The sequence below is a fragment of the Epinephelus fuscoguttatus genome, linkage group LG3, assembly GCF_011397635.1.
Source record: "Epinephelus fuscoguttatus linkage group LG3, E.fuscoguttatus.final_Chr_v1".
Classification (NCBI taxonomy): domain Eukaryota; kingdom Metazoa; phylum Chordata; class Actinopteri; order Perciformes; family Serranidae; genus Epinephelus; species Epinephelus fuscoguttatus.
In genome coordinates this window covers 43,006,805-43,034,256 of record NC_064754.1, presented here as the reverse complement: position 1 = coordinate 43,034,256, position 27,452 = coordinate 43,006,805, and the positions used below count along the sequence as shown (strand labels likewise).

At 40.0% G+C, this 27,452-nt stretch overlaps 2 protein-coding genes across 9 annotated transcripts in view; both read right to left on the bottom strand.

Moving 5' to 3' along the window:
* The window catches only part of LOC125885624 (glutamate receptor 2-like), a 92,941-nt gene extending 75,816 nt beyond the window's left edge, over positions 1 to 17,125 (bottom strand). For both annotated transcript variants that reach the window (XM_049571300.1, XM_049571299.1), the window contains exon 1: positions 16,405 to 17,125. In XM_049571300.1, coding sequence (XP_049427257.1) covers positions 16,405 to 16,507 — 103 coding nt within the window. In that variant the 5' untranslated portion in view covers positions 16,508 to 17,125. The remainder of the gene's footprint in view (positions 1 to 16,404) is intronic.
* An 8,219-nt stretch (positions 17,126 to 25,344) lies between these two features.
* Positions 25,345 to 27,452, bottom strand: part of LOC125885710 (glycine receptor subunit beta-like) — an 82,989-nt gene continuing 80,881 nt past the window's right edge. For 6 of the 7 annotated variants that reach the window (XM_049571437.1, XM_049571432.1, XM_049571435.1 and 3 more), the window contains one exon: positions 25,345 to 26,100. In XM_049571437.1, coding sequence (XP_049427394.1) covers positions 25,804 to 26,100 — 297 coding nt within the window. In that variant the 3' untranslated portion in view covers positions 25,345 to 25,803. The remainder of the gene's footprint in view (positions 26,101 to 27,452) is intronic. The other variant, XM_049571436.1, reaches the window with a different exon arrangement.

Here is a 27,452-nt window from a genome sequence, read left to right as displayed (position 1 = left end):
CAGACACACAGACAGGACGATGGTCAGAGAGACAAGCCATCTATACATGATCTGTTATATAAACAGGATTACACAGTTTTCACTGTGTCACTGTCACTCTGTCTTTTCTTTCCCAAACTCAGCGCCGCAATCAGTAACAGCATTTCAATTTTAACACCAAGGAGTTTTTATGTGCTCCAAAAAACATACCCAATTAGTGTACAATGGTAGTTGTAGCCGTACAGTATGATGCACCTTACTGCAGTCTTGGACTGAAAAGAGGAAACAACAAAAACAGAATGACAATGGATGGAAGAAATGCAGAGGAACATGCAGTGGGGGGACTGGAAACAGTCAGGGAAAATGGATAAATAATCACAGAGCACATTCAGTGTCCACAAAGACACCACAGTTCAAGGCTGGATTACTAAGCTACTGAAAGGGATATGATCGCATCAGAGTCCTCACGGGGCTTCTGGGCAAGAAAAGTTAGTCTCTCGCATGCAGAGACTTATTGAAAGTTTGTAACATTATGTCGTATTCATCATCGTTGAGCCAAGAGTTAATTCCTATAGTGTCCAGTATGTCAGATTTTTTTCATCAGTCCTGTTCAGCGCTTCTTACCAACATTAACAACTTCAGAACAAGCATTTGTGGATCCAGATTTTATTTGTAAATCAGAAAGGTGTTTGTGGATCTTAATTCTAGACTTGCATTTTACACACATACCATTTTGGGACATTCTGCCAGTCTGAACAAAAATCCAAAATCAAAATGTCAGTATGACGACAGAAAGATGGACTCCTATCAGACAGACGTTACATTTTGGAATAAGAATCAGTTTGACAATATTTTAAATTCCCATGTTAGAATTTTAAGTTGGGCGGCACGGTGGTGTGGTGGTTAGCACTCTCGCCTCACAGCAAGAGGGTTGCCGGTTCGATCCCGGGCGTGGGAGCCCTTCTGTGCGGAGTTTGCATGTTCTCCCCGTGTCAGCGTGGGTTCTCTCCAGGCACTCCGGCTTCCTCCCACAGTCCAAAGACATGCAGATTGGGGACTAGGTTAATTGGTGACTCTAAATTGTCCGTAGGTGTGAATGTGAGCGTGAATGGTTGTCTGTCTCTATGTGTCAGCCCTGCGATAGTCTGGCGACCTGTCCAGGGTGTACCCTGCCTCTCGCCCGATGTCAGCTGGGATAGGCTTCAGCCCCCTGCGACCCTCAAGAGGATGAAGCGGTTAGAAGATGAAGAATTTTAAGTTGTGTGGACATTAACATGATGTTTTGCAGATATTGGGTTTTGGGTATGTATGGGTTCTCCATACCTTTAGACTAGAGGCGTTATTCTCCGCCAAGATGACTTTGGCATATGTTTGGAAGACGTTGGACTGTGGCTACTTAACAACACAACCTAAAACCCACAAAATATCAGCGTTGCCTGTTGTCAGTATTCTACATCAAATTAAAATTGGCATTAGATGTTCTGACGTAAAATTTTGGTCACCCAATGCCACAACCTAAATTCAACCTAATATCAATGTCTGACGAGGTGGAGGCCAACTGGGTTGTAGAAGTCGTCATAAGAAAACCTTTTCTGTGTCCTCACCACAAAATTTAGCATCAGAAGTTTGCAAAGGAAAATCTAAACAAGCCGTTTTGGAATCAGTCCTATGGACAGATGGCGTTAAAATAGAACTTTTTGGATGCAATCAGCAAAAGTATGTTTGGAGTAAAAAGTGTAGACTTTTATAAAAAGAACACCTGTCTAACTGTTATACACAGGGGTGGATCAATCATCCTTTGGGCTTGTGTTGCAGCCAGTGGCACGGGAACATTTCACAGGTTGAGGGAAGAATGCATTTAGTTATATTCCAGCAAATTCTGCAATCAAACATCACACCATCTGTAAAAAATCAGATGGCTTCTACAACAGGACAATGATCCTAAATACACCTCAAAATCCACAATGGACTACCTCAAGAGGTGCAAGCTGAGGGCTTTGCCATGGATCTCAGTCCCCGGACCTAAACAACATTGAAAATCTGTGGATGGACCTCAAAAAAGCAGTGCATGCAAGACTGCCCAAGAATCTCACAGAGCTAGAAGACTTTTGTAGGAAGAATGGGTGAAAATCCTCCAAACAAGAATTGAAAGACTCTTAGCTGGTTACAAAAAGCGTTAATAGCTGCGATACTTGCCAAACAGGGCCCTACTAAGCACTGACCATGCAGGGTGCCCAAACTTTTGCTTCAGGCCCTTTTTCTTATTTTGTTATTTTAAAACTGTAAAAGATTTAAATAAAAAAAGAAGAAGAAATGTTTCATCTTTAACTTCATTCCTTTTGGAGATCAGTACCATGGTCACTTCAACAATCCCTGAGTTCGTCTCTGTCTTCTCCCTCTGACAGAGCCAGACTCACTGTTTAATTTCCTCATTGATTCAGTCCGTATCAAAGAACATATCAAAGTGCATTAATTAGTGGAGGTTTACTGTATGTTCAAATCAAAATCCTGGTTGCATATTAGTTTGTCACTCAAGACTATCCAAAGTTAACGCTTTTATCTGCTGTCAGTCATTTCTTTGATAGCATATGTTGCCCTCACATTCAAATATCAGGCAGCATCGAGTCACCCCAAATCTCTATAAATATTCTATCTGCATATGTAAGCTTTATCGTCATCAGAGGATAGCCGATGGGTTCCAAGATTGACTCACCCCCAGCTCTGAATAAAACATCTGCATATCCTTACTTTTGCAGATGAAAGTTGTTTTTTTTTTTTTTTCAGGTTACACTGTGAGTCTACGCAAGACAGCTGTCAGTTTGTTCGAGCACTTCAACTAAAATGTTTATTGCACATAATGTGTAATCTTAGAAATAATCTTCCTCTTGTCTCAGCCAAATCCCAATTTAAGATCTTAAAATGCTCTCATTCCTTTCTCACTGCAGTCATCTTTATTTGTCTGAAAAATTCAGCTCTTGACATAACAATAAGATCAGAAATTTGTCTCTAATCAGTGATCAAATGCAAGTCTCAACTCCTTGTTTCTCCTAAGGGGGTGGGGTTATGAGAAATGGATCAGAATTTAGTGATCTCAACATAAGAAGCTGATTTATTTCTGACAAGACAAAGAAAACACTATTGTAAGCAGCAAATTTCCCTTTGGGCAATATCTATTATACTGTAGTTTATATGTTAATATTTTGGAGTGAGCAGGATCGTGGTGTAGCCGCAGAATGTTAAGTGCCTTTTTAAAAAATAGGCTGTGCATAGTCTGAGTGTGTTTAACAGCATTTCAGTGACAATGGTTAAATTTACTACATTTGTTGAAGTGGGTCAAACTAGAATTACTGCCCCGTGGTTGTATGCCTCTACCAACCAGTCACGTCTGTGAAAACATGGTTGCTTCACATATCTTCCCCCAGCAGTTCAGAAGGTCTATACAATCAGCACAGTGTCAAGGTGGACACCTAAGATTAGTGTCATCAATTCAGCATCTGACCAAATCTTTCCTCTTTTATGTCTTTTTTCTCTCTTATTGTAAATCTGTATCCTTTATTATGTATGCTTTATATCATACTGCTCTGTAAAGCACTTTGAATTGTCCTAGTGTATGAAATGTGCTGTACAAATAAAGCTGCCTTGCCTTCTGTTCCTGACTTATGGTGTTTAATAATGGCCTCCTGGCCATTATTAAATGCTGTGTTTTTGCAGGACATTATGATGTCACAGCGAAGTTGAACTTTGACGTTTTGGATATGAAATGTCACTTTCTTTTTATCCTATTAGACATTTTTGTGAAATTTTGTCATAATTAGCATTTGAATTCCTGAATTATGGCCAAAAACATGTTTTTTGAGGTCTCACTGACCTAGACCTTTGTCCATCAACTACCAAATTCTAAATGGTTCATTCTTGAGTCCAAGTGTGGAAAATACGAGAATTTGAGTTTGAGGAAATTCCCTACAACCTTCTTGAAATATCACATTCACGAAATGAGATGCATGTAAGGTCACAGTGACCTTTGACCACCAAATTCAGATCATCCTGAAGTCCAAGTGGATATTTGTGCCAAATTTGAGTAAAATTCCCTCAGGCTTTCTTGAGATATCATGTTCACAAGTATGAGACAGATTAGGTCACAAGGACCTTGATCTTTAACCTATGACTACCAAATTTCAGTTCATCCTTGAGTCCAAGTGGACATTTGTGCCAAATTTGAAGACATTCCCTCAACATGATCTTGAGATGCCATGTTCATCAGAATGGGTCGCACATACAAACGTACATAAGGCCAGACAGACAACCCGAAAACATAATGCCTCCAGCCTCAGCTATCGCCGACATGGAGGCACAATAAAACCACTGAGATCCAAATAGATTCCTAAAATTTAAAATCTATAGTATTTTAACCTCCACACCTTTACTGTAAATCACCAAACACACTATTACTAGATCAGATTGTGAGCTTATAATCAAGCCTTTGTCTTTGATATAAATATACTTGTAAATCTTCAACTATATTTTTCATCTTCTCATGCTGGCCCCTGAGTTTTTCCCCTTCAGATTAAAGCTGAACAAATATATTTAAAACGTCACATGGGCTATGCCCTCAATGATGAATTAATGGACTACACTGATTAAAACTTTATTGTGTTAACTTATTGACTCACTAAATTTCTGTTTGAGTATGAGAAGTACGAGTGTAGGCAACTTTAAGATCCCTATATAGGGGCTTATTTGCTCATTTGGTACAGTAGTTATCTAGCCATTGAGGGACAGCCTTATCCTTAATTATAAAAACCCTAATGCTTTTGTCCTGTTTCATTTGTCTTATTATTTTTCTTCAAAAATGTTTTTACAGATTCCCGTGAGATGGTAAATTATAGGGGTGGAAGGAAAAAATTGATACAGCATAGTATTATAGCATTTTCATGTGGCAATATCATATCACCACACAGTACTGAGTGTCAGTTTTTTATCATGTAAATTATTAATGACAAATATAAATTAAAGTTTAAGTAGCCTACTCAAATAATATGATCAATTGTCTGAAGTTAGAAAAGGGCTGAAGTTAGATGAACAGACTCAAAACTTTATCTTATTAGATAAAACAGATGTTGGCAGTTTTCCTTTGAGGACATAATTTACACGTGAGAAAAGGTAATAAATAGTAAAATATATCACAATACATTTGATTCCAATACTCAACATATCGCAACATATTTAAAACCACAGTAATACTGTATTATGACTTTAGTATTGTGATGATATCGTACCATGGATCCTCCACCCCTAGTACATGACAGTCATATTAAATTCACCAAAGACTGGCCTGGTGCAAAATTTGGCCATAAAGTAATGACAGTTTGTTCAAACATCACCAAACTTGGTGGATATTTTTAATCAAGCTATTGAAGCATGTCCTCAAAATGTTTCTGCAACAGACCACTGACCAATTGACAGTGTTGCCAAGGAAGAGCGTGGCCCAGCAGAGATTTGGACAAAAATAAATGGGCGTCTGAATAAATCCTAATTATCTTTGATTGATCTTTAATGCAAGTGTCATAAATTGTCAAACTGTCTCAATCCTTCACAGCTTTCAGCTTCTATAGGTCCCTCGGCTTGAACCCAGAAATCAATCCTTGCTACTATATTTTTTCTGCTCTCCTTGTTTTTCATGACTTCTCCTACTTAATTCACCTTACATGTAGGTTTAATATTAGTTTGATTAAAGTACATTGTGGATAATCACAACACTCATATATTCAAAAAATTAGCCCTACAAAAGCCACTGCTCCTTTGGCTCTGTCATGTTGAAGTACACTATCACAGGCCTCCAGGGTTTACTCTGCACTTGGTGCCTAAAGATACTGCCTGACTGCATCCACAGTCCCACTGTGTCCCAGTAGCAGCATCTGGAGACTGTGTGGAGCATCCTTAAGATCAGTCAGCCATGATGAATCAGTCAGTGAAAGCACTATCTCAGAGACGTTTATTTATTTGTTTAACCTTTTTCACAATCACTATTTCTGATTTTGGTGCTTTTAATTTAAATTTAGGAACCACTGACTGAGACATGTGTAGTGGACATTGTCACATTCTGATCAGTGAGAGCATACCAGCATGTGTTCACAGGAGGACTCCGTTTACAATTCAGTCTTTTTTTCAATCATTATCAACATGCACTGCAGAGAAAAAAAAATCAATATCAATTTAAAAAATTCTACCTCAGCTCAGCTGCATCACTTGTGGTGGAGCTGGCAGAATGAGGTCATATTTCCACACACACGATCTTTGGCACAGAGTAGGGATGCTGAGGCCATACAAGGCGAGTATGGCTGCTTGCAGTGAAGCATAATTATTAGCTTCTGTGATTGACAAGTCTTAACATGCTCGCTGAGCTTCTGTCATCAGAAACAAGGCCACTATTAATAATCGGCCATTAACTTAGTCAGGACATCATGTGGGATCCTACTTCTCTCCTGGCTGGCTGTCAATCTTTTTATAGAGTTAGGGACTGTAGAAAAATGATTTTAGGGGTGGGTGATATGGCACTAATATAATATCACAATACTGATATTCTTTATAATAAATTATAATTAAAATTTACCGCATAGACTTAATTCTCACCCTTCCTTCTTTCATAGTGAAATTTTTGTTTCCACTAGTAAAAGACTAAATTGCTACTAGTCATCCCTGCTTATCAAATGTTAAAGGTCCAGTGTGTTGAGGTTAGGGGGATGTAATGACAGAAAGGGAATAAAATAAATATATTTTCTTTAGCATAAAAGCACCTTAAAATGAAAGTCATTGTGTTTCATTACCTCAGAATGAGCTGTTTATATCTATATAGGAAGCGGGTCCTCGTCTACAAAGATCGCCATGTTGCACCACCATGTTTCTACAGTAACCCAGAGAAGACAACCAAATACTGGCTCTGGATAGGGCCATTGGTGTTTTTGTGTATTTAACATGAAACTATTTTATTTAGTGTTTTTGCCAGATTTAATCACCTGTCTGTCTGTTTGTTTTGGAGAGGAAGAGACCTCTGTGAATGATTTGGCTCCTGCTAAAAATCTCCTGCACTTGGATCTTAAGTTGTCAGACAACAAAATTTAATGCTGGAGTTGTGGAGCTTGTGTTTTAAAAATTTCACTTGTTCCAAATGTCCTTTCATATTAAATTGCCTTGCCTGTAATATGTCCATAATGTCTATTTTCATGTGAAGCACTCAGTGCATATACTGCCCTTATTGTAAAGCACTGTGTACTGCATTACTTGTATGAAAGGTGCTATATAAATAAAGTTTATTATTACTATTAATATTTACTTTTACTGCAAATATATATCGGTTCCAAATTTTGGTTATTGGTCTCCTTGATTACTGATAATCAGTACAGAATCATCCCTAAAAAAACATATCAATTGATCCCTACAAAAAAGTCAGATTTACCAAACATTTCAGCAACTCTTCATAGTTGGACCAAGAGGGCATGATGACTGGTCAATGTATGCTGGACCTGTTTCAGTGTGGGTTTATTAGAGTTGACAGTTGGAAGATAAATTCATTTAGTGTGTGGTGTTAAATGATCCTTATTGTTTGTCCTCTAATCCCCTTTCCATTGTTCTCATGAAGATCATTTTAAGTATGTTAAATATTCATGACTGGAATTGGGACTCTAACTCTGGTCTTTCTCACCCTGTTCAGCCTGTCCGCACTAAACCTTGCACTTTGACCTTACGCGATGACGTCAAGTCAGATCGGAGGAATTCATTAAATTTGTACATATTTAACATCTTTTTTTCCCATATCCTTTTGACATGCACCTTATCATTTGCTGTTTAAAATGTAAACAAAGGTTCAGATAGCCCATAAGTAACGGTAAATTCGCCAACTATTTACAAACTGTGTTGTTCCACTCCTTGTCACTAGGGTGGGCTGCAGCACCCTCAGCACCCACCTTCCCGTGCCCTTGATGGAGCATCCACACAGTCCACGCCTCTGACTGAGAGAGTAACTGTCATATTATAATCCACTTCAGGTTAAAGTGCAGAGTCACAGCTCAGATACTCAGCTCACTTTGAGTCCTCTGTAGAGGTTACAGTGTGTGTTGCCCTCTCCGCCCACAAGCTTATCCAGTTGCAGTGTTTTCTTTTTCCATGTACTTTCAACGGACATGGTGAAACTTATTTTGCACTTGCAAAGTAAACGCTTAAAAACAAACCAAAACAAAGATCTATGTTTTTCCATTGGAAGAACATCAAGAACTGGTAGCCTGTCTGTCTGTCTGTCTGTCCTTTGATAACCACTCATCCAATGTACAGTACTTCACTTGGCGTATTAGGTGTAACCAAGGACGTTAAGACGTGCATTGTATATTTTGAATCAATTTGGACAATTAATGTTAATCTACTACTAAGTAGTTACTACTACTTTAAAAAGACAAGCCATTTTGTGGCTTGACTTACTCAAGCATGTCGTCCGCAATGGGCCAGCCATGGCTCAATGACTGCAGTGCACTTTTGCTGCTGGATGCTAGAGAGTCCTCCTCTTCACTGGGCCTCTTTCTCAGGTCTCTGCTCGAAAATTAAATGCCCATTATATAAAGAATGTTTCTCTGCAACTACATGGTCAATATGAATAATCTTGGTCACAAATTAAAGGTCATCTGTCCATCTGTCCATCTGATGTCATGGACTTCATTTCTCTCCCTAACCTTTAACATGAAAAACACAAAAACACAACAAAAATAACTGCTTTAAAGGCCTTTTTACTATATATATATATATGATAATCCCCTCTCTAATATCTATTTTTATTGTTGTGAAAGCATCAACAAATTTCTCCTTCAAACAACAGTACATTTCAAGTTTCGCACCAAAACTACATTTTAAAAGATTACATTTTAACATATCATGAGAATGTTACAATTTACCTTCATCCAGTACTCATTTTAACTTAATAGAGCTTTAACGCATCACAATGTAACTCAAACTTCTTAATATACATTATATGACTGAATTCTAATTATTGATACATTCATGTGTACATCACATTAATGTTCAGTTGGTAAAGGTGAATTTGATGTTATACCCTGTTTAGATGACTGATACTAAAGTAAGCTAGGTGAGTTACTAAAGCTGTGATATAAATGTAGTGAAGTCAAAGGTTAGATGATTGCCTCTGAGATGCAGAGGAATAAAAGTATAAAGTAGCATGAAATGGAAATACTACTACATAATGTACAAGTACATCAAAACTGTACTCATGTACCGACAGCCTACTGGAGTAAGCATACTCAATCAAATTAGGATTTATGCTGTAAAAATACATGAATAATAACTACTGAATACTGAAGGATGACAAACATCATTGAATCTCCAGCAAGGTGCAAACCATGGCCTAAACAGATAAACACATTTCTTCAGTTTACTTCACACTTCAGTTTATGTGTTTTTGTGAAGAACCATCTCATGCTGACACCCTGCATTTGAATGAATGGGCGTGTTTACAGTTGAATCTCGACACACCCTGCCAGGAAACAGGAGGGGGGCAGGGGACTCCCAGCGGCTGGAATTTGGCTGGGAACTGGCTGGCAGCCCACTGGCAGCCAAATTGCCCTCCACTGGGAGGGGGCATTCTGAGTAGCTGTATCTCTAATTGCAACAAAATCCCCCAGTCAGGGAGACAGGACAAGCAATTTATCAAACACCTGTTGAACAAGCAGAACATAAACTTGGAAAAATGCAATGTCTGTGAATGGCTATGCCTACAGTAGCTCACTGGCCCCTTCTAATACAAATTCAGTATGTTTTACACACACATAATGAGCCTCTTGTGCAAATAGCAAATTGTTAACAATGAGATAAAAAACTAAGAGAAATAAGATAGGATCCCTTAATGATTAGTCTCCATTAAACAAACATTAAAAAAATGAGCTTGAGGTTTTTATGTTTACATTAAACCAATGTCTTTATTCTATGGATGATAAAGTCTCTCTAAACGTTGGTGTTGTATAAGAAAAAAAAAACATGTTGACCTAAAAAAAAAATAGTTTTTGCCCTCTTGACATTTTTACATTGTTTGAGCTTCTTTCTGATACTGGTGACAAAACCATACTTTTAAAACAGTACTAAATGGTGCCTGAACCGATGCATCATGTTGCATCAAATTGTTTGATTTCTATACAGGATTTATTTTTCTCACTGTGTGACTACTTGATACTTTTAAATCATAACATAGTGTATTTGTATGATACATAATTAAATTAACAAATGAATTTACTAGCATACTATCTGGCTCTTGTCCAGGTCCCTTTTCCCTTCAACCTTATGGCCAAAATGCTTCCACACCCAAGCTTTTAAACCAGTCAGATAGTATCAGTCTGCGGTTGCACACACTTATCTTTTGAGATACTTATGCCAGCATAGTGTCCAGTGTTTGTATACTGTAATATTTCACTGGAAATGGCATGAAATTACTATGTACTATTGAATAGTAAATGGTCGGCAGCAGATAGCAGCCTCTCTGCTGTGCCTTAGCAAAAGCAAGTCAAGACGCTGAGCGGACTGGGCAGAGGTGTTTTTGAGGTAAATCAGATTGCGCATAGAGTTATTTTCTTCACCAGAGTTGGTTCAAATTGTTCAATGCAGCAGCGTGTCGATCGTTGGTCGTTCGTTAGTGTTACTGCTGATTGTTGCCCTGCTATGTTAACATTAGTCTTGGGTGATGGTGAAGAAAGTATTCACAATATATGTCATGTTTGCCCCGCTATGACTATATCTCAACACTGCAACGTAGCTTTCTTCTTATATTTGGAGTTTTCCAAGTCTGTTTTAATATAATACCTACATGCCACATGCAAGCTGAGAGAGCTATTGGTAACTGTAGTTATTTCTCCTGTGCATACTGGACGTTAGGAGATCGCCTTGTGCTGGGACTACACGTTTTTTAAAAAAAAAATGAAGGAGAGACATCTGTCCTGGTTCTGTGTAAAATGCATTCTAAAGTCAGCCAAAGGACAGACTAACCTACATACCACTATCAGGATAAAGATACCAACTTAAAATGCTTAACTGACAGCTGAAGGTTCATATTAGCTTTAGCTAAATCTAAGAATGCATTTTTATATAGAATAATATCTTACAGTGAATGTAAAGGATCACTTAAAGGGTATTGGACAGGAGGAATGATTGCAGCAACCCATGACTCTCTTTGTACAGATGGCTTGTGAGTGCTATAAATAGGCTTAAAAACTCAAGCACATTCTTCAACCACACAGACATAAGACTGGTATTGATCTTCTAATCTGATTACTGAATACATGTCCTAAAATGTCATTTGTAACGTATTCCATTAGATTACTCACACTAAGTAAAGTATTACTTTGGATTACTTTTGGAATACTTCAAAATCATTTTGCTGAGCTCATTTGTCTGGGTCTTATATTTCCATGCCAAAAACACACCACAGCTTCCTGGCTTCCTGGATGCTTTTTTTTTTTCATCTATTCATGGGATATGCGTGCCTCATATAAATTCTATACCTTGTCCTAACAGCAAGTGAGCTTCGCTCTCTGTCCCCACTGACACTGATAAGTATGCACATCCGCTACATGATGTAAACAAAGTATGGAGGCTAGGTATCATCTCTGCACTCAACTGGTAAAGGACCAGAACTTTTGTGTCACGGAAATGAAGAAATCTTCATTATATAAAAATAATCAGTATCTTTTAATGAGCAGAAATTCAGTCATACAAAACATCTTTTTTAACTGCTTCAGAAGCCTATTTACTAGGGATGCACCGAAATGAAAATTTGTGGCCGAAGCTGAAGCCGAATAATATTAAACGCTTGGCTGAATACCAAGTACCGACTACAGAATGCCGTTTTTTAGTTTTTCATTAGTTTTTGCAGATGAACCCCCCCCCCCCCGACTAGTGTTATCACGGTACCAAAATTGGGACTCACGGTACGATACCAGTGAAAGTATCATGGTTCTGAGTAGTATCACGATACCACAGCAAAAATGAGGCAGATGTGCCATTTGTCATTTATAAAAAGATAAATCACTTTTCTATAATACATCAATGATATTTCAATGGAATACATTACTTATTGACTTATTCATACTTCAAAAACAGCATCAATCAGTGATTAACATAGGGGGGATCAAAATAAAATAAATAAATAAAATAAAAATCAACCAGCCACCCTCCTCCCCTGACAAGTCCCTTCATAAGTAAAGAACAGTCCCTAAAGTGCGGTGAGGTTTGTGGACCGTTATCTGACACAGAGAGAGAAATGTGAACGGCTCCTTTCTCCTCTGATACGCCACATACTGTGTGCTGCCACGGCTCGGCTGTTCAGGTACTTTTTGGCAGTCATGACAACAAGTTATTCACCTGGAGCCGGACTTCTCCGTTAGCACTGTGTGGCGATACAATATTACCATACAAAAATATCACAATATTATGCTGTATCGATTCTTTCTCCCACCCCTAGTAAGTTAAGCCATCTGGAGGTAAACTGACCATCTGTCTTTTTAAACATAATTCCAAAAATATTTGACCTATTTTAAAAATGTAATTTGTTTGTGCATGTTTTTTAATTTTGCCAAATAGTCTTCTTTTTTAAAGCTAACATATACAACATAAAACCATAAATTATAATGTTCAGTATCTTTTAATTATTTAAACACTTTGTTGTTGTTATTTTGGTGTTAACAATGCAGCCAAGTTCAATTAGGATACATTTTTCTATGTGTAAAAGTAGCATTTGGTCTCCTATACAATTGGAATATGATTTGCTATAGACCCTGTTAGCTGGTGTGTCTGCTGGACACAACACACCTGTCATGGGGACAGTCGCAGCATGTTGCTGAGGACAAAATGTGATGGACAGATCTTATGGCAGCCTTATGTCCCACTGGGGATGAAGGGAAGTTTTTCAGATACCCCTACCCAAAGTGCAACAAAACACAACCATGTTTTTTTCATAATTCTGATATGTCCCCTTCAACAAAATCAATGAAATTGACAACTCACTTCATAAGCATGAAGTCCTGCTCTCTGCCTATTACCTGTTGGGGCAGCTGTTCCTGCTGAGTCACAGATACAATTTAAATGTTTTCCAAAAATAATATTACTTTGATGAATGTGTTGAGTGGAGAAGCACAGCAATAGACGAACTGCACTCATTTGAAATAACAGCAATTCAACATTGCCATTTTCAAGCTAACTTACAAAGTGATACTGATTTTCCACTATGATCTCACAATGAATATTCCAAATGTTACGTTAGCTAACTTAATATAGATTGTGTCTGAAGACATAGCATACACTGTTTTTAGGAGGGGGAAATCTTATGTCCTCCATCTTCTGTAATTTAGGGGAACTGGACATTATTATTTTTTCTGCTGAGCTGCTGGCTGGCTGCTTGGATCTGTTTGAATGAGAACATGAGATGGGAGGGAGTGACGGGAGCTTGAGCCAGAGCTCTTCTGCATGGTCCCAGTATGTGCAGTTTCTATTTTTTTGTTTGTTTGTTTGTTTGTTGGATTTGTTTGTTTTTTGTTATTATTTTTTTAAAATATAACATTAGCTTTTGGATGGGGCTTGTACATGATGTGTGCCCACTGATTTTCTGCATATTTTAGAAATATAGCTGCTTGTAAAACTCAGAATGTTGTCACTGTCTCCTCCTCCTTGTGCATGTGTGTGCCAATCGTGTTGTATTCAGCTGGCATTAAAATCAAAGTTAGTGGTGTAGTGAGGAGAAATGTCAAAAATTAGATTTACTGTTAACAGATTGTTAATAGATTGGCAAATTATTTTTTCGTCTCTCCGCTCCATATTGAACCACCCATTGTATGGCCATGTGTCTTTTCCAACAGATGTTTAAAAAAAATTTCTTGAATCTGTCATGATTAAATAAAATTTCTGATTGAAAGTTTCTACTAAAAAGTAGTTCTTTTAGCCTGTTTGAGGTTATTTAGGGTTTTAATGTACTGTGTGAGGTTATTTTTGTTAAAAAAAAAAATATCATTAATGAATATTGTCTATCACATTACAAGCAAAAAAAAAAACATGTAGCAGATTTTCATTTTGGATCACCACTGACAACAATTTAAAAAATGGTCCAATATTGCATTCTGAAAAAGGGCAGAGGACATGTCCCCCTTCTCCCCACACCCCTGTTTGTGTGTAATTGTGTGTGTGCGCAGGAGTTATGTCAACAATATCAATTTATCAATACTTATCGATTCTGAATATTTGAAATGGTTTTATACTCTTTTTCTGCAGTATGAGTACACCGGAACCAGCTGAGCTTTACTATTCTCTCTTTTTAATGTGTACTACAGTCACTACAGTAACATTAACGGGGTGTTTTTCTTTCGGCAACTCTACTACTTTAAAAAACATCTTAAAAATACATTTTAAGGGGGAGGGTCAACGGGCAATACACTGGTGGAAACCCTGGTACCTTCTCTGTGAAGACCCCTCCCACTGTTCCACTGTACCCTAATGTTTTCACTTCCTTATTTTTCTATGCACCTCTGCAGGGGCAATCTATAAATATTTCTGTCTTTCGCCACCGATCTGATTTTTCACCCTTGACATCAAAGGCTGCTCTCTCACTTTCTACCAGGGTGTTGAGCCCCAGTTGGTTCTTCTCTTGTAGGTCCTTGGCCTGATAGCTTTTCTACAATATTTAACATGTGATAAACCTGTTAAAATACCATGTTATGCTTCCCAGACTTAATCAACTTCAGTACCTTATGGTAGGGTAAGTTAAACCACCCCAGCTGCCCATTTTTGTTGAATTTCATTTGTGACATCAGGTGACCAAAATTCTATGTCAGGGCAATGTCTAATGCCGTTAATTTCACGGAGAATACTGTTGGCAGATGACACTGATATTTTGTGGGTTTTGTGTTGTTAAGTAACCAAAATCCAACATCTTCCAAATGTCTCATGCCAACGTCCTTCTGAAGTAGAATAATGACATTTAGTCATAAGTTATGGAGAACAAGTCCAACATTTATGTTCATAATGCTAACATCCACACAGCATGAAATTCTAATGTAGTTAGACATTTAAAATATCAACCTTAGGAATGCATGATATTGGATTTTCTGCTGGTTTCCAATATGCCAATATATATCAACTTATTTGGCTGATAACCAATATCAATATCAATATATCCACTTTAATCCCCACTTAATTAGAGTGAACACCAACTCTTTTCTGTAGTGCAATTAACATCATATTATGCATGCATACTCATATTGTGATGGCCCACCAGCAGATGGAGACTTTTCAATGTATGCAATATTCATTCATTGTGCAAAATAAGAAAAAACATGTTGACTGATTCTAATAGTTCATATGTAAAGCCAATATCAGTTGATACAGATGATGTGCCAATATTATCATGCATCCCTAGTCAACCTGATTTTAACTGCAGCCAGTATTTAAAGTCTGTCCGACATTACAGTCAAAAGTCTTTCTGACATCATATTGACATCCAGTGCCAGGAGGAGCAGGAGTGGCTCAATTTATGCCACAGCATTTGGCTCACTCTGCCCCATAGCCACCATTTTGGAAAAAAAAAATGCCCAGTTTAGCAGCTCAGGCTTATCTTTGGCTAAATGATTCACATGGTGTTATACGTTGGCAAATCACCAACATGGATTTTTAGACCTGGTTAAATTTGCTTTGATGTAACAGTCCCTTCACCTGACATGCAGAAAATTTACTCTGACAAGCCAAAAATGTGTGTGTGTGTGTGTGTGTGTGTGTGTGTGTGTGTAAATAAATACTTATAATAATCCCAACTGTTTCTCACCATCACAGCCATCTGATGAGTGCTTCCTGAATTTACAGTCACATGACAACAAATGTGCACAGTTGCCTAGAAACAGGGGATGGGTCAACTTACCCATTGGCTCATTTGACCCCACTCTCCCCTACCTGCAGCTGCGGTCCAACACGGAACGGAGCTCATGAAATAGCCTACATCTGAAATGCTGGATTTGGCTTATTTTGGTTTGACCTGCCATGTGTCAGTTAACGCCTTGAAGACAAACAAACGTGCACATACGCGTGCGCGAACACACGCACCACATGCTGCACTGGTGGTAGGATGCACGCGCATCTAAGCCCATACACAAATATAAAAGATGAAAATATTGACATAATTAGAACACTGCAGCGGCCGCCGTACAGCCAGGAGGCCTCTCCTCACTGAGAGCAGCACAAGGTGGGCAGAAACAGAGAGGCCCTCCTCTGTAGGAGGAAGACACGGGGGACGATGGATGTGCGAAGGAGAAAAGCCAACAGTGGGAATGACTTGGACAGATGAATGAACGAGAGTGGTAAGGATGAGAAACGGTGGGGCGATGACAGAAAAGACAATCCTACCGATCTGGACGCTCGGAGATCCGCACAACGCCTCGCGCCATAAGAATGTCACCACAAACAGCAGCTTCATGGTCGTGTTCAGGCTCCTCACGCGACGCCACATCAGCCTACGGTAGCGGTTCCTACCAAAACATTACCTCCATCACACACGGTGCGAGCTCATGGCGTCATTCCAGGTCCGCTCAGAAGCGTCTCGAGCTCTGCAGATGCCCTATCCTCTGTCCTGAGATGCGCGTGCCGCCGCCGCTGCTGCTGCTGCTGCTGGACTGGGGGCGCGCGCCGCGCCGAGGATTGCCCAGGAATACCGATGAGGCACGAGAAGGAACCGAGAGCAGCCGACAGCTAAACGTAAAACTCCGTTTATGAGACCAAGACGAGGCTCTAGTAATCTGGCAGCAGGCCTACAGTAAACATCAGCGCAGGGATGACAGATGCACAGATTAGCACAGTCTATTCTGTGTCAGATTTTATATTAATCTCACCTGATGTCACAGAACAGGTCTCTGAATAGGCTGCCAGCGAAGTCTCTGCTTGGTCTCTTAGGTGGCACACAGTGGCATGGTTCATAGCAACAAATAAGAATAATAAAACAGTAGGCTTTGACATATGCACATAGCCTACAAAAACCCCTGTAGTCCAATAATAACGTAGCCTGCACAACTACTCTCAATAGCAATAACATTCAAAAACATTGTATAACAGAGCGGTGATTTTTAGTCAAAATAGCGAAGCTTCCCTTTACACTGTTTTTTCATTTCCAAGCAAAAAACAGCAGTTACCCTACCTACAACATTAAAATAAAAGTTTCATGTAAAGGATGGGGGGGGGGGACATTATAGGCATATTTTGTTATTGGGATATTTATTCCTATAAAGATGATTAATGAATGGATATGAATTTATTTAAATAAATCTGATTTTGTTGGATCAACTTGTGTAACTTGTAAGTATTTATTGTGCTCTTAGAACTGTACTAATACTAGCATTTCAGGCTCTGTAAAAACATGATCAGTTAGTTTAACCAAGCTCATTTAGGAGCTCATATTCTGATAATCATCCATATCCACTGATGTATACAGTAGTCCCACATGCTGGGAGAAAGGGAAGATGATGAGGAGAATTGGGAATCTGTGAGAGGCGAAAGATGAGAACGTGAGTGGACATAACATGCCTGAGACCCTGAAACTAGAAGTAGCATTAACTAACAGCAAAGCAGTGAAAAGGAGGGTGATGGCTGGCTCCATGTACCATCGGCTGTTTAAGAGAAATAAACAGTAAAGGTAAGCATATGATTCTCTGTGTCGTGCTCTTTGAATGACTTGGTGATGGTGATGAGCCTCTATTAAATCGTGAAATAAGTTGGCAATCTCAAGCGCTCTGTGGGCATGATTTGCACGCGTGCAATTAAAAAAAAATCACAACTGATTGTGTGGGTTGTGTTTTTTTTTAAGTTTGTAGCAATCTTTAACAAAATGATGTGCCTTCACACACACACACATACACACACACACACACACACACACACACACACACATATATATATATATATATATATATATATATATATATATATATATATATATATATTTATATATATATATATATTATATATATATATCCGCAGCACATGATAGCAGGTTTAAGATGCAGGCAGGAACAACATATTGCAGTGTATTCCATAAGCATATTGTAATAAGCCATGCCCTTTTTAAACAATCATTTCCATTTTATGCATCACCCTAGAGGGTGCAAACTGAATTTCATGCAAATCTCTGCAGCTGATTATGACTTAAACTTTTTGCATTTGTAGGGCCCCTAGTGGTCACTTTGAATTAAACTTTCAGAGTGTGATTCTGGTACTTATGTAGATGTATCCTACAAGTTTTGTGATGATTGGTTCAATGGTTTTGGAGTAAGGTCCATTTTTGTGCTAAGCCACGCCCTCTCTAAAGGTCATTGGTCAATATCTCGAAAATGCAATGAGATATGAACAAGCATTTGTTACCTTTTCATAATCTTGGTCCAATGATCATCCATGGAAAAAAATTTTATGAATCTGTCACAAATCTGTTTTTCAAAAAATTAAGAATGGCGGAAAATTTTTACTGTGATCCCTTATGTTTCTTGTGTGTTTTTCTTAAAGAACATTGAGCTGCACTGCTGGGTCAAATTTCAAGTCAGTCGGACTTACGGTGTGAGGAGTGTGGCCTTTCAAAAACAGAATTTTGGGGCCTTAATTTTAGCACGCCCATGTGACCAATTTGCGTCATATTTCTTGAGCTGCATTTGCATACAACTTCCAATCAATGGTGAAAATTTCATGTGTCTACAATGTACAATGTGATCTTACATCTTACATTTAAATCAAGTGTTACCCGCAGATGATACACAAGCTATCAGAGGTACAGACTACATGAGTGCTTGTTACACACTGGAGGGATCAATTCAAAACACTGCAACCAAAATGTTTAGACTTGCCACAGCCTGCATTCTGCTCCCCTGCTCTCCCTGTGTTTTTTCTACTCTCCCTGCCAGCCACGGCCCCCTCATCAAGACAACTCCACTCACCTGTGCACACAGCTGCTTCTCATCAGCACTCCCTGCATATAAGCAGCTGCTGCCTTTCCCTCAGGGCCAGATTGTTCTTCAACCTCATGCAAGACTTTCCAGCACTCCTTACCTGCCTGATCTCCTGTTATCGACCCTGCTTGCCTCTGACCTGTCTACGTCGTCTGTTTCCTGGTATACTCACCAGGCTTCTTTCCCTGACCACGGGTTCTGCCTCAGCATCTCTGGTTTCTGTTTGCCTGTGGCTGTGTGGTGTTTGCCTGCGATGTTTCAGTGTGAGTGTTCCCACCTGCTTATCAGAGACTATCTGTGAGACACCACACACTGCCTTGTGTGTGTGTGTCCTCCTTTCGCCTACCTCGCGGCTCCTCGATCCATCACCTGGTCTCTACTTCCCTGCTGCTCATCCCTCGTTGGCTCTGCTGCTTCACTGGACTGCTTTACTGGTTCCAGATCCCTTCCCTTCTCAAACCACATCATCAGTAAGCCCCTCTTTGTTACCTCTGCCTGTTGGCCAACTGAATTGTTCGGCCCGGCCCACTCCCTGGCTCTTGAACCCAGAGACTGTGTGTGTGGGCTCTGAGCCCTGAAGAATGAACTGGTACATAAATATCTTCGTCAGCTTAAGTTCTTTTGTACTCCATGTATAAATAAAGGTCATTACCAACTGTCACTAAGTGCTGCATTTAGGTTCAATCACAATCACAATCGTTACAAGTCTAGGTTCAGAGGAATAATTTGGAATTTTGAGAAACAGCCCTGTGAGAGAATTTCAAAACAGTACTGTATTATACTGTATACTTCTTACAGTGGATAGGGGAATACTTCTGTATGCTGCTGACCTTTGTGATTTCACACTGACAAAACATGTAAGGGAGAGTCCATACAAAGTAAAATATTGTTCCATAACAATATTTGTTGTTCTTGTCTGCTTGTGATGTTCTCCACTCTGTTAAAAAGCTCTCCTGAAGGAGAAGCAGAGAGCTTTTAACTCTGGAACTAGGGAGGAGCTGAAGGCCATGCAAAAGGAGCTACAGAGAAACATCAGGTGGGGAAAGGAAGGATATAAAAAGAAGATGGAGGACTCCCAGGCCAGAGGCAACCAGAAGTGGGTGAATGATCTGAAAATGTTCTTCAATAGATTTGATCAGTCTGCCCCTCCCCTGGCCCAGACATCACGGCTGCAACCCCCCTCATCCTCACCTTCACCCCCCCCCCCCCCCCCCCACCTACACTCCTGGCACACTGCTTCGACACCTCCCCCATCCCCACTCCCCCGGACATCTCACCACCCCCACTCCTCCCCCCACCACAGTAGGCCCTTCAATGGACCCGCTGCAGTTTGCCTACCAACCTGGCATTGGGATGGACGATGCCGTCATCTTCCTCCTGCATAGAGCTCTTTCTCACCTGGAGAAGCCCAGAAGCTCTGTGAGAATCATGTTCTTTGACTTCTCTAGGGCTTTCAACACCATACAGCCTGCGCTTCTGAGGGACAAACTGGAGCACATAGGGGTGGCTAATCACCTCACATCCTGGATCCTGGACTACTGCACAGACCAGCTGCAGTATGTCAGGACCCAGGATTGTATATCGGACTTGTTTGTCTGCAGTACGGGGCCCCGTAGGGGACGGTGCTAGCACTGTTCCTCTTCACCCTCTACACTGCAGAATTTTCATACAACACCCACACCTGTCATCTGCAGAAGTTCTCTGACGACTCTGCCATCGTCGGCCTCATCACAGATGGGGATGACAGGGAGTACAGCGAACTGAACCAGGACTTTGTGGACTGGTGCCTGAGGAACCACCTTCAGATCAATGCAGGGAAAACCAAAGAGCTGATGGTGGATTTCCGCAGGCGCAGACTCCTCCCCCCAACACCGGTGAACATCCAGGGAAAGGACATTGAGATGGTGACATCTTACAAGTAACTGGGTGTTCATCTTAACAATAAACTGGACTGGACTGATCACATAACAGCACTGTACAGGAAAGGCCAAAGCAGACTCTACCTGCTGAGGCGGCTCAGGTCTTTTTGAGTGCAGGGGGCGCTCCTGAAGACCTTTGACACTGTGGTGGCATCAGCCATCTTTTATGGAGTGGTCTGTTGGGGCAGCAGCGTCTTGGCTGCAGATAGGAAGAGACTGGACAAGCTAAGAAGGCCAGCTCTGTCCTGGGATGCTCTCTGGACTCTGTGCAGGTGGTGGGAGAAAGGAGGATGACAGCCAAGCTGTCATCTCTGAGGACTAACGACTCCCATCCTCTGCAGGAGGAGATAAAAGCTCTGGAGAGCTCCTTCAGCGATAAACTGATTCACCCAAAGTGTGTGAAGGAACGCTATCGCAGGTCCTTCCTGCCTGCTGCTGTCAGGCTACATAACCAGCACTGTTCACAGTAAACTGCACCATGGACACTTTAAGGACATTATGGACACTTTATAAACACCACTATAAGCATTGTTGTCCCCACTGTTGTCTATTTGCACATACAATATTCACTTTGCATTAAATATTCTCACTTTTTATCCACTGCTCATTATTATTATCATTATTTATCTATCACTATGGTAAAACTAAACTGAGAGTGGAGATTCATTCTACATACATTACATCTATCGCATTAATAACTTTAATTCAGACAATGGATGCAACCTTGTAACAGCTTAGGTTGGGTTTACTGGCAGTCCAGCTTCTCTCACAGTCCTCCTTAGTATGAGCACATGATGAACTACAGTGGCACACAGTTACAGTATATCTGAGGTTACTTGTCTTTGCTTTTGTTGTTGTCTTCCTCGTCCTTTCTGTTGTCTTTCATATTGTGCATTGTTAGGATCCATTGTTCAAAAGCACATTGAGATGCCTTGAGGCCTGATTTATTAACCTCTGCAATTGGTCAGTGTGTTAACATTTTTGAGGCTTAGTGCTGCACTCAGAGAAAGGTGTTGTGTTTTGTAAGGTTTTGCAGAAAGAGTTTTGAATATTGAAATATGTGGAAACAGGTGAATAGTGTTTATAGTTTGGGGAAATGGGCCTTTTGGCAGATGGAGTTATGATTTGGGATGTTTGGTTAAAAGACCCAGTGTGTAATCGATTGAGAAAAACTAATTCGTAAGCATTATCATCACTTCCATTTTTGTAATAATTCTTTGTTATTTCCACCTTTGAAACCACTTCCTTTAAATGATAAATGGCATTTTTTGTTGAGAATAATTAATGACGAATGTAATATGGGGAAATGATGAAACATGGTTCTGTTGTTACCATATCACAACTATTTTAGTCAAATTGGCTTCAATTAAATCACTTGATAATTTATTACTTCACTGTCATTTCACATCCATGTTCACTGCACTATTTTTGTATTCAGATGCATTTTCATCCCCTATATTTATATCAATTACTTTTTGCTACTTGGAACACATGATTTTATGTGTGTCCACAGGCACACATAAAATCCTCAAATTCGCACATATTGTCCTCAAATTCTTTACTTAAAGCTATAGTGTGTAACTTCTGTCGCCTCCCAGTGGATAATGCGTTATTACAACTAATAAGCTGGCGGCACTTCCATGTACACAGAGTAACACTTGCCTTTGTGGTAGGATCCACTTCTGAACCATGTCTCAGCCGCTTCTCCGCCATGTTGCTTTCTCTTTCTGCCTGCGCTCTACCTCTCCGTTCTTCCTCCCCTTCCCTTCTTGTTGTGAGGAAGCATTTCCTGTGTGCCAGCGCGGGAATGTTGCCGGTCTACACGCATACTAAAAATGATATATATTGAAAAATACCGCGGGATTTTTCAAACCGGTCGCGGCACACCATATGCCCGCCGCGAGCCGTTCAGCACCGCGGACAGTCGGACTAATGGGATGTCGAACCAATGGGCTGTCGAACCAATGACACGGACCCAAACGGACATTTACGGACCTGTAGAAGTTACGCACTATAGCTTTAAGCAAAAATACAAAAACCAAAGTTTAAAAATACTCCATAACAAGTAAAAGTCCTGAACCGGCAATTCATCAAAGTGGACCCAATTTTCGATACTTTGTATACCGCTGGGTAGATTAATAGCACAGTACATCATATCATATAGGCATATCATGTTTTTTTCCTGAGAAAAGTGGCACACACGCAATAGAAGTTTTAAGCAGCATTAAAGTTACAGTTGGTAACTTTTATGAAATTAGCTTTGTGTCATATTTGCTGAAACTGTCACTATATTCTGAAAGAAGTACATGAGACAGTCAGTCTGTGATAAAAAAACAAACAAACAAAAATCATGTTCCTCCTCTTCTACTTCTTCTCCTGCCTCTACTAGCATTTGCTAAGTTGGTCCAGCTGGTGGGCAGTGCTTGGCACTCCCTTTAACTGTATCCAACATGGCAGCAGTGTCACAGACTTTCTCATTTTATTGCTAAACAGTACACTGACATATTCTAGTTTCTGAAAACATTTGAGGTGAGAAATAGAAAATGTAGTAACAGAATCTTGATTCATATTTGATCAGTGCTGCCTAGGTTGACAGTTTGACAGAGGTCCCATGATTGACATGACTGACAACTGCGTTAGAGACTCCTCAGCTCTGACTGGTTGTTTTCGTCCATGTACGGCAAGGCTATGAGAAATGCTACAAGGTAATAGAGTAGGCAGACGAGTATGAATTTTTTCACGAGTTATCTGTCTCATTTGGTGTTGTGTGGATATAGTGAGACCTTTAGCAAATTTGAAAACAAATATTTTGTATCAGAGTTACCAGCTGTAGCTTTAAATGTAAATACATAACAATTTGTATAACAAACACTCACTGCATGTTACATCAAATTTGTGAAGAAAACTCCACTGTGAATGAAGAATTGACAAAGGCAAACATTCTTTATGACTTGAAGTCATTGTCAACCAAGCTTAACAACAGCTAAACTGCATCAAAACATCTGTGCAGAAACTGTCACACAACTGGTGCAGTATAATTCAAGTCTAATTTATCCAGTCGTATGCTCGGTACTTCACAAACACATGCATTTTCACAAGAACATTTTAGTCTCTTCAGGATGTTGCTCTTGCAAAAATTAACATAAATTCAGCAAGTCCCCATGTATTCTGTGCAACCTTGCAATTTTGTCCAGTCACTGCAACTTTACCACAAAGTTAATTATTTAAAATGGGTAAAATCTCATTTCACTGTAAAGCTGCGTGCAGCATATTGATTCACTCAGCCCCTCCTTACCCCTCTCTCACTCTGTTTATTACGAGACCACTGCTGCTGGAGTGTGAGCTCTGTGCCTGGGAAAAAGTCACACACACATAGTGAAATGGCTATTTGTTAGCGTCACAAGGCTAAGGTTACCAAACATTTATTAATGGGTTTCATGACAGAGTCAAGCTGTTTTTCTGTTTTTTTTTCTGTGTGAGATTGCTGGGACCATTTAATGGCTTGGTGTTGGATGTTAGCTGCTGCTGCTGTGTTAGCTCATGCAAACCGGGCAGAGTGACCAGCTCACAGAGGCTGTCCTTCACCACTGCTTCAAAAAGCAGCATTAGCTGATCATCGGTGATCAGCTGTCAGTGCAATCACTTTTTTTTTTTTTTTTTTTTTTTTTTAAAAAGCAGTGAAATCAGGCACTTTGGGCTGCAAAAAAACCAAAATTAGCCTGCTAAATCCTGGAGGGAATGGTAGGTTACCCATTAGGAAGTGGGTATAGTATTTATTCCAGAGGTGCTTTGGCGAAAGGTGGGTATACCGTAAACAGCCACAAAAGAGGTGGCTATACCCTGTGTATGCCCTCCACTATACCACTGGTAACACACCCTGAGTGTACCCAGGTACACTACTCTGCCGTATATGAGACTGTTAGTACTGACATGTTTTAAATCATAACACTTCAGCAAAACATGCATGTAGTGTTATGTCTAAACATACCTGCATACCTGTCCTCTTCGCTCCTGGTCTGTCTTCTCCGTGGGCTTCAAAACCCCATGGGCAAATCTGTTATTTAATAAAAGTGGATGTTGTTAAGCTGTCACTGCTATTGAGACTGGACAATGGAGAGGTGTATTTCATCCTTCAGCACAGGTTCCGTCCACCAGATTCATTTCAACAAGAAAAACTTTTGGATTTGACCAAAAAACTTTGGATTTGTAAAAACAACTTTGGGTTTGCAAGCAGCGGTTTCAGATTTAATATTTTTAATCAGAAATTTATTTTACTTGCAATAAAATAGGTTCTGTAGTTTAAGTGTATTAAAAGGCACTCCAATTAAAATGTTGTGATGATGAAATAACAAAGACGTGTTTGTTTTTGTAATTATTTATTTAATTATTTTACAATATATTTATTCATTTATACTTTGTATATTCTTATTTTCTAATGCCATATTTAGTTATTATTTGCCAATTTGGAGTTCTATAACTTTGAATAAAGTGTAACCAGTAATCCTACCCTCAGTGAAAAGCATGTATTACTAATGCACAGCGTAGGTGTATTGATGTCACCACAGCAGGGTTTAGTTTACATGAAACACAATGTCCTGTATCAGACTGAGACACACATGCAGTGCCTACTTAATGCCTGGATTTAAAGGGGACTCAAACCAGCGGCCTCGAGGTTTTGTAGTTCTGGTGATTTGCAGTAACTCTCAGGGACCACAGAGGTCTCTGCAGCTCTGCAAACATGGCTCTGAAATGTTGTGATTCTTGCTTTTAAAAGTATATAGTTCAGCATATGAATTTGCTATGTCATTTGTAAGTTCAATGCAGTGCCAATGTGGTATCCTGTAGTCTCAACTACAGGATACAAACCACGTTCTTTTCATTTTGTTCTCCTCTTCTCCCCCTCACAGATAGACAGACCAGTAAACCACATTGAAGAAAAGGAAGGAGAAGGGGAAGAGGGCTCTTGCATAGAGGTCAATGCGTTTGGCAGCAGCAGGTATGACGGGTTTGGGTGGTGGGGGTTTCTTGTTGGCTTTGTTCTGGGATTTGAGGGCCCCAGACACTTCAACTGGTTTTCCATAACAGTCAAAGTTGGAAAGTTCAAAGTCTCGAGGTAAAGATCCCACGATGCTGAAGTCATTGGAGCGAAGGTCCGACTTGGAGGTACAAACTTTCTTACAGCGAGTTTCTACCACCTGCTAAAAGACAAAAATTCACTGAATAAAAATAAAATTACATTTGAACACATCACAAAGACTACAGCCAACAGCCCACCAGCATGTATGTTCTGTGCCTGCATGAGATGAAATAATTGTCCATACCAGCAGGCAGTGGTAGTCTGTATTCGTCATTCAAAAAGGAAACCAGAAGACCAACAGAACGGATTCAAGACGCTTTAACCAGTTAGCCCATTACAGAATGATATTTACCATGTGCTAGTGAACAATAATGCAAACACTTACGAACAATTTCTGCAACAAGTTTGTTTTGATCTAACACCCTCTTGACTTTAGTTGTTTGTTTGCTTTTCTCACTTTTGTCTCTATTCTTGTGCGCTGAGCTGAACAGCCAATCAGAATGATTTCTTTCCCTGACAGGTTCTGCCATCCCTGATGCTGATTCCACATCCCACAGCTTGGGAAAAAAGCTGGCCAACACGTGCCAGTGTTGCAGGACACACCACATAAAACTACAGTGACAGACACTCACTGACGGCCCAACATTGACCAATGGCAGACCAATCAGCTTGGTGTGTCGGGGCGCTTATGGCTTTCTAGTCTGCGATCCCCCAGGGGAACATGCTGGGACCACTGTTCTTTTATTATATACTAATGTTAAACAATTTCTGCTTTAGCGACATCTTTGTTTATAAGGATATAAGTGAGACTCAGTACTGGTAAACTCAGTGCATTTCATGAGTAGGGCTTCTGTGACATTACCCAGCCCTGGAGTCGGGGTCATTACTCCTCAGCAAATTTCAGCAACCAAATTCACAGTTTTAAAGCATTAAGTCAATAATCATGGTCAATAATCAATATGTATACTTGAGCAGCATACTCTCAGACCTCCACATCATAGCCTAAATGAGCCTCACTTTCCTAATTCCAACCTGTTTGTATGTTAACTTGCTGAATTCTGTTTGGTAGATTATAGTGCTTTTCAATAATTTCTGTTTGACAGTTTCTATTGGATGAAATGGATTCCTCAGCTGGTACATGCTGTTCTCTATGGACTATGTCACATAGGAACTTCCCTGCTCCTGGGCCCTCTGCTGGGTTGGATAGGAGCCCCTCCTCCCCTGGGTCAGAGGAGGAGATAGACATTCTTGGCCTTGGGCCCTGAGAGAGATGGGTTAGCCTCAGAGGGGCAGCAGGTGCATGTAGAGGAGAATAACCACCCGTCACCTCTCCTTCAGGAAATTATTGGCTGGGCTGCTTTGGCTCTGGGGCTTGACCTGCCAGCTGGTGAGGGTCCTGCCCCTTACCGTTTCAATGATGAAACAGGGGGGTGACCCACACAGTTCCTTGTGCTTCTCCTTTCTGATTTCGAG